The sequence below is a fragment of the Guillardia theta genome (genome assembly GCF_000315625.1).
Source record: "Guillardia theta CCMP2712 unplaced genomic scaffold GUITHscaffold_30, whole genome shotgun sequence".
In the NCBI taxonomy this organism is placed as follows: domain Eukaryota; class Cryptophyceae; order Pyrenomonadales; family Geminigeraceae; genus Guillardia; species Guillardia theta.
Genome location: NW_005434644.1, coordinates 130,973 through 137,943, shown reverse-complemented (window position 1 = coordinate 137,943; position 6,971 = coordinate 130,973). Strand labels below are relative to the sequence as shown.

General features: G+C 55.4%; 3 protein-coding genes across 3 annotated transcripts; 1 reads left to right on the top strand and 2 right to left on the bottom strand.

Annotated features, from left to right (window-relative positions):
• The first annotated feature begins 62 nt into the window (after nt 1-62).
• GUITHDRAFT_175442 (FKBP-type peptidyl-prolyl cis-trans isomerase) lies at nt 63-1,109 on the top strand. Its single transcript, XM_005833502.1, has 4 exons — nt 63-381; nt 545-612; nt 659-731; nt 779-1,109. The coding sequence occupies exons 1-4, from the start codon at nt 246-248 to the stop codon at nt 865-867; spliced, it is 366 nt and encodes a 121-aa protein (XP_005833559.1). The 5' UTR covers nt 63-245; the 3' UTR covers nt 868-1,109.
• Nucleotides 1,110-1,968: 859 nt separating this feature from the next.
• Nucleotides 1,969-2,157, bottom strand: GUITHDRAFT_58919 (hypothetical protein; the record flags this gene model as incomplete). Its single annotated transcript, XM_005833331.1, has 1 exon — nt 1,969-2,157. A coding segment is annotated over one exon (189 nt), but the record flags the coding sequence as incomplete, so codon positions are not given.
• A 1,505-nt stretch (nt 2,158-3,662) lies between these two features.
• Nucleotides 3,663-6,782, bottom strand: GUITHDRAFT_107610 (hypothetical protein; the record flags this gene model as incomplete). The annotated part of the gene is made up of 5 exons (XM_005833330.1): nt 3,663-3,853; nt 3,910-5,867; nt 6,436-6,497; nt 6,544-6,603; nt 6,756-6,782. The coding sequence occupies 5 exons, from the start codon at nt 6,780-6,782 to the stop codon at nt 3,663-3,665; spliced, it is 2,298 nt and encodes a 765-aa protein (XP_005833387.1).
• Nucleotides 6,783-6,971: the final 189 nt, after the last annotated feature.

The following is a 6,971-nucleotide window of genomic DNA, read 5'->3' as shown; positions in this document are numbered from 1 at the left end:
GAGAGGGATTTGAAGACTGAGGTGAGCAGGAGCAGGAGCAGGAGCAGGAGCAGGAGCAGGAGCAGGAGCAGGAATCGTATTATCCCAGAGCAGAGATCTACAGTGTGAGGGAAGCATGGGAAAGAATATCGGAAGGACGGTCACGGCACTGTATCTTATTCCTCCTCCACCTCTTCACTTGCATGATCGCTCATCTTTTCTTTCCCTCTTTCCCGCCATGAATGCTGACTCTTCTCTCACAGTACATGGGGATTACAGTTGAGAGTATTCAGGCAGGGGACGGGAAGCACTACCCATCTAAGCGCCAGACTGTCACCCTGCACTACGTAGGCTACCTAGACCGCGCAGGAGAGCACAAGTTCGACTCCACTTGGGACAGAGGTTCCCTCATCTTGCTCCCCGCTTCTCCCCCGCCCCCTCCACTTCACTCCAATGTCATCTTCTTCCTCCTCACCCGACCCTCACTCCCCTTTTACCGTCATTCTCCGCTCCTCCTCGTCTCCCTCCCACTCTTCTCTCCTCCATGTGATCGGCTCCCTTGCAGGGCCCATCGACCCCAAGACGAAGAAACCAGCAGGCAGGCCCTTCAAGTTCAGGATCCACTCAGGGCAGGTCTGCACCTTCTACCCCACCGTCTTGCCCAGCTGAGCCGGCGCAGGTTGTCAAGGGCTGGGACGAAGGAGTTTCCCAGCTCAGCCTTGGCGAGAAGGCGAGGATCACGATGACAGCAGGTGGGGTAGAGCTGGAGGTGCTAACGGTTCTGATGGAGTTGCCGCAGACTACGCATATGGAGAGCGAGGGATCCCGGGGCTGATCCCTCCTAATGCGACGCTCTACCTCGAAGTTACGCTCATCGCAATCCACTGAGCCCTTCCCCTCTTCCTTCTCCTTCTGCTGCTGCTGCTGCTGGTCCTCCTCCTCCTCCTGCTCCTCTCACCGTCTCTCCTCTCTTCCTCTCACCCAGCCCTGAACACACTCGCTTGTCATCCCTCTCCTGCCGCCTCCAGTTAATCAGCAGCAGGAGATGCAGGACTTGTTCAACTCTAGTTAACTTTGCAGCAGTTTAATTAATAGATTACACGTCGTGGAGCGAAACTCCACAAACTCAATTGAATTCAATTCCATCAGTCAAATTCCTCAGATTACAAACATCAAGCACAGTCAGTTCTCCTCCCCTTCAAGCCTTCCCGCTTACTCTTCTCAGGCGGAGACCGAAGGGTCCGCTCCTCCACTTCCCGCTGTCTCTCCTCATCTTACCGAAGGCTGCAAGCCTGGGGTCGATTTTCCCGTCCGGCCCGTCGCTGCTCACTTCCATGATTGTGTCCTGGCACTGCGAGTTGACGGGGCCGCGAGGGACGTCAGCGTTCATGTAGTGACCCATGTCCATCAGCCGCTGCTTCGCCGGCGTCAGGACGAGTTTCTCTGGTTTCAGCGCCATTGGCGAGTCCAACTCGTGAGGGTTCGGCATTTGGGGCACGTGCACTGCCGCCTCGAGGTTGTTCATCGGAGCTGGCACCTTCTTCTTCTTCCCCTTGTACCAAGAGGACTGCCCGCACAGGAAGAACCTGCTGTTGACGGGAAGCTCAGGTCGTCGCTGACGGTGGAGTGAGGGGTGGTGGTCGTTGTCGAGGTCTCTCTCAGATACCAGGTGGCCACAGGAAGCACGGAAGAGAATCGCGCGACTTCAGGAGCTTGAGCATGAGACTTGGCACTTTGAAGGCTGTCTTGCTCAGGTCTCCTGACTTGACCCTCAGAAGAAACACATCGCGACATAGATCGGCTCTCGTCGCTGGCTCGGGTGTCCTGGATGGAAAACAATGTCGAATCCCTCGGAGTGAAGTCATACTGCGCAGGCACAAACGACATCATCGGGGAGCTGGCAGTTGTTGACTTCCCCTTTTCACTTGTCGACGAGTACATGGACATGTCTGAGATCTTGGTGCTCCTGCTCTCGCTGGTGAGGATCGAGGCCTCGAGCAAACAAGCATGACACTCCATCTCGCTGTTGCTGTACGCCAGGTGCAGTGGCGTTCTGCCTTCTCGGTTCACAATGTCTGGTAGAGCTCCCAGCTTCAGTAGCATCTTGATGGTCTTGAGATGCCCGTACCAGGCAGCGTAATGCAGCATCGTGTTCCCCTGGTTGTCTTGCTCGTTGACTCTCCATGGCTCTTCCTTGAGAACCTTCCACAATCCCGCCATGTCGCCTCTCGCCGCTCCTTTGTGCAGAGGCCATGGCGTTGGCATGCTTTTGCTACTCTCACAGCAACTCAAATCTGCTCCCATTCTGCCGCACGGGATGTCAGCAATGATGAAGAGCAGTTGCAGGCAAAGCAGCGGAGAAAACCCTCATCTACTACAAACAACGCATGCACCCACTGAGAAAGAAGGCAGATCAAAATGGTTGCAGAAAGAAGCCCATGTGGCCTCGTCAACAAAGCTTTCCTTCTCTTCAGCTACTCAGTTCTTGTATGTATTTAGACTTGCCTCCTGAACAACCTGCGCTCTCCTGACTTAATTTTCATGTTCACATCTCAACTAAATACACCATTTCCTCTTGTTTCCTCTTGTCTCTCCCTCTCCCGCCCCTCTCCCCTCTGCCCTCTCCCCTCTCCTCACGCTCCCGCTCCTCTCTCCACCCATCTTTCATCCGTCCTCAATCGTTCCTCGGTCATTCTCTCGCAGACGAAGCGCTTGACCCTACCCCTAGCACTTAGTAATCGCACGGCTGTAAATGTACCCTCCCTTCACACCGTAGGTGGAAGAGCAAGGGTGGGGTGGTCATTTGTAGGGGACTGCTCTTTTTGTTGACTTGTTGCCTCGAATGGGGGGGTAGGGGCTATTATATGATACTTTCTCACCCCTCCATAATACCTTAAATATCCCCTGTTTCCCTCAGGGGGGTCATCCAGAACTTGATGTTTACCCCTCCAGAAATCCAACCGACAGCCTCCCAACCTGAACCAGCTCTTTTCGAAGTACCCCTCCGACAGATGTACCTGGTTTTCTAACTTAGACCACCGGGTACTTGTAGTACTTGGGGACTATGGTAGTCCGGGTCTGGGAGCCGCTGACATGACCCCTACCCCCTTTTCCGAGTACCATCCCGAGATGACCTGAGGGTGACTTGACAAACCACGACTGCCGGGCAAAAAACAACCCCCACCCCCTCCATCCACCCCATCTAGCCTTGACCCCGTCTCTTCCCGTGGTGTTTAGTCCACTTCAAGGGATGATGTACCCCTCCCTTCACCACCCCCACCCTCCTCAACTGGTGACACCAAGAGTATGGACCGCAGCGCCGGCAATTCCAATCAGTGAGCCCTCATTTAACCCTGCCGGAGGTGCAATAATGTTTTAGGCAAACAAAACGATTTAAGATTCTATTTATGTCACTTTATTGTTAAAAAGGTTTTAGAAGGCCGACCAACAACTACTTTTACCTGCCCAATGACCTTTGGATCCGCCCGCGCCTGCCGGGCTCGCCTCATGACGGGGGCCGTGCCTGGCTGCCCTCGGGTCCGCCTCGCCGTCTCCGTCACGATGGCACCCGGCGTGACCGACTACCGTACTACTACAGTCGGGCACTCAGACCGTTAGTGACCGTTATGGTCTGATCGGAGACATGCAGTACTGAGGTATTTCATCGAGTAACGGGAGCTAGATCAAGCTTTCCTCTTCCCCCGCCTTGCCTTCCTGTCCACGTCCCCGCTGTAACCGTCCTCGTCCTCCTCCCCTTCCTCCACCGCGGCGGTAGCACCCTCCCGCCGGAGGAGCTCCGCCATAAACATCCTGCGAGCAAGGTGGCATCGGACGTTCCTCTGTATGAGCATGCATGCCCTGCAGGCCTCCCCACCTAAAAGGCAAGAGGTCAGGAGCGAGGAAGGGAGAGGAGCGAGAGAGGCATAGTACTCTGAGAGGCGAGTCGGAGGAAAGAGATGCCCTCTGCGTCCCCTGCTACACTGCCTCCCGCTCTCCCTCCATCCCTCAGCTGTGGTGGAGGATGTGTAGAGGACTCCTCCTCCTCCTCCTCCTCCTCCTCCTCCTCCTCCTCCTCCTCCTCCTGGTCGAAGTCTTCCCCGTAGTCTTCTCTTCCTCCTGAGCTCGCTCCGGCCTTGCCTTTCTCCCGCTCCTCTGCTCCCCTCACCTCTGCTGCCCCCCCACGATCCTCATCCTCATCGTCGTCGAAGTCTTCCCCATACGCCTCCCCGTGCCCCCCGGAGCTGGTACTAGCAGCTCCTGCTTCTTCCTCATTCGCCTGCTCCACGACCGTCGTTGTTTCTTCCGATTCCTCCGACAGATCTCCTTCCTTTTGCTGATTCGGAATCCTGTCCTCCTCTTCGTCCCAGTCATCGCCATAACTCTCCTTACCGCTTTCTGCCATGTCTGGTTGAGATTCTTCACCCGGTGTTGTTTCCCCTGCTCCCCGCTGCACATGGTGCCTAGTGTTCTCCTCCTCCTCCTCCTCCTCCTCCTCCTCCTCAACTTCTGTGTCCTCAAGCTGACTCTGTATCTCTGCAGCTTCTTGCTCCTGATGCTCCCGCCCCTCCTCCTCCTGGTCGAAGTCTTCCCCGTAGTCTTCTCCTTCTTCTCCTGAGCTCACTCCGGCCTTGTCTTCCTCCAGCGCCTCTGCTCCCCTCACCTCTGCTGGCCCTTCCTCGTCCTCGTCCTCGTCCTCGTCCTCGTCCTCGTCCTCGTCCTCGTCAACGTCTTCCCTTCGGCCCCCCCCTGCTCCTTCTCTGACCTGCTTCGGATCTGCTGTCCATTCCGTCTGTGGCAGGTAGTCCATTACATCCTCTTCCTGCTGCTGCTGCTGCTGCTGCTGCTGCTGCTGCTGCTGCTCTTGATCGTGGTTGAGTGTCTCATCTTCCTCCTCTTCTCTGCCACCGTGACTAGCTTCCTCTTGACCGGAGCATCCTTCGTAGGTTGTAGCATAGCGACTTCTGCTCTCGCCCCCAACTTCGTCCCCTCTCAGCCTTGCAGCTCCTCCTTCAGCACAAGTGGATTTGATGTCCTCCTCTTCGTCGTCGTCGTCCTCCTCTTCTTCTTCCTCCTCCTCCTGCTGCTGATCCTCCTCCTTTGACACTTCTTCGTGATGGTGAGCGAAGACTATTCCTCTCTCGGATCGTCTCGACTCATCTCGTCGTCCAGGCTCTTCTTTCTTCCGCTCTCCCTGTCCCTCCTCCTCCTCCTCCTCTTCCTCCTCCTCCTCCTCCTCCTCCTCCTCCTTCTCAGTCTTGTCCGCCCTCTCGCTCTCTATCGTCCTCATCGTCGTCCGAATTCCTTTCACCCATCTCGTCCTGTCCTGTTCGTCCTTGCACGACAGCACAAGGTCCTTCCCGTCAAAAGTGCGAATGGTAAAGGATGATGATCTTTTGGGCAAGGAGAAGGAGCACAACTCGACCTCTTCTGCCTCCTTCAGGTCAAGCGCGTCGTTGAGAGTCCCGCTGAACTTCTCCGAGACGTAGCAGAGCGTGTGCTCATGGACGACGAAGAGACGATCCCTCCAGTCCTGCTCCTTGTCTCCCTTTGCTCCTTGGTTCAGCTTGCCCATCCATCCACTGAGCACCTCCTCCTCCTCCTCCTCCTCCTCTCCCTCCTCCATCTTCTTCTTCCCTCTCGTTCCGATGCCGTAGTCGTTTATGAGATTCATCAGATCCCTTTCCGCGTCCCTTCTTTTGATCTTCATATCCCGTGTCTTGGTCCCATCTCCCTTCCTGCTCAACTTCTCGAGATCGGACATGCGGCGCAGCATCTTGAGACGAGTGTTCTTCTGGTTGGTCTTGCTCTCGAAGACTGTCGGAGCGACAAAGGACTCGTCGCTCTCGACGCTGAGGGAGTGCCAACGAGACTGGAAGGGTTGAAGAGTTCTGAGAGAGCAGATGGTGAGAAGGAGGGAGGAGGGAGGAGGGAGGAGGGAGGAGGAGGGAGAAGGGAGGGCGGGGAAGGGAGCAGGGAGCAGGGAAGAGGAGGGGGGAAGGAAGGAGGAGGGAGAAGAGAGGATAAGGGAAGGAGTGTAAAGGACAGGTGAAAGAAAAATATCGAGAAAGAAAGCACATTTTAGAGCGGAGAGCAGGACGAAGTAGGAATGAAGAGGAAGAGGAAGAGGAAGAGGAAGAGGAAGAGGAAGAGGGAGAGGGAGAGGGAGAGGGAGAGGGAGAGGAAGAGGAAGAGGAAGAAGGAAGCAACCTGTGCTGCATTCCGTCCACAACTTTCCCATCAGTTCGCAGGTACTTCCAGCAGCAATAATACTCGCTCCCCTGTTCCTCCTCCAGATTAGATCTTCCTTCCTCTGCTACTAGGTGGGAGGGCGGCAGCAGTGAGATGTTCCTGAAATGAAAGCGAGAACCGTAAGAATTCCACTACATCCTTCCTCCTCCTCCTCCTGCTGCTGCTGCTGCTGCTGCTGATGATGATGATGCTGCTGATGCTTGTTACCTGTCGGATCTTCTGCTCCTACTCAGTCGCATGATGTTGGCAACATTGCTCGAGCTCTTGAGCTGTAAACGACTGTCAGCCACGACAAAACGCCTTCCATCCCCTCACTCGCTTCGACGAAGATTCCTTGCTGGGAGATGGTTGAGTAGAAGACTGAGAGGCGTCGCTCTGATAGGAAGTCAACCATCCTATGCTTCCACCACCTCCTCCTCCTGCTCCTCCCTCCATCCCTACCTCCCCCTTCTCATCATCATCTCCATCATCTCCATCATCATCATCATCTCCATCATCTCCATCATCATCATCATCATCATCATCACCTGGGGATGGTTTCGCATCGTCGACATTTTCGCGATGCTGTTTACGTCTCGTATCATCTGCTCCACGTCCTGATCTGTCGACCTGTGGAGAATAAGGAGGAGAGAACAGAAGAGAGAGGGGAAGTAGCGAGAAGGGTAGGGAGAGGAACAGAGTCAAGAGGAGAGCAGATGATAATGAGCAGCAGCAGCAGCAGCAGCAGCAGCAGCAGCAGCAGC

What these genes read in the sequence shown, in the direction of transcription:
- GUITHDRAFT_175442 (XM_005833502.1), top strand. Translation starts at nt 246, where the DNA reads ATGGGGATTACAGTTGAGAGTATTCAGGCAGGGGACGGGAAGCACTAC. An exon ending in CGACTCCACTTGGGACAGAG is followed by an intron (nt 382 to 544) that starts GTTCCCTCATCT and finishes GCTCCCTTGCAG; the next exon opens with GGCCCATCGACCCCAAGACG. An exon ending in GAGGATCACGATGACAGCAG is followed by an intron (nt 732 to 778) that starts GTGGGGTAGAGC and finishes GAGTTGCCGCAG; the next exon opens with ACTACGCATATGGAGAGCGA.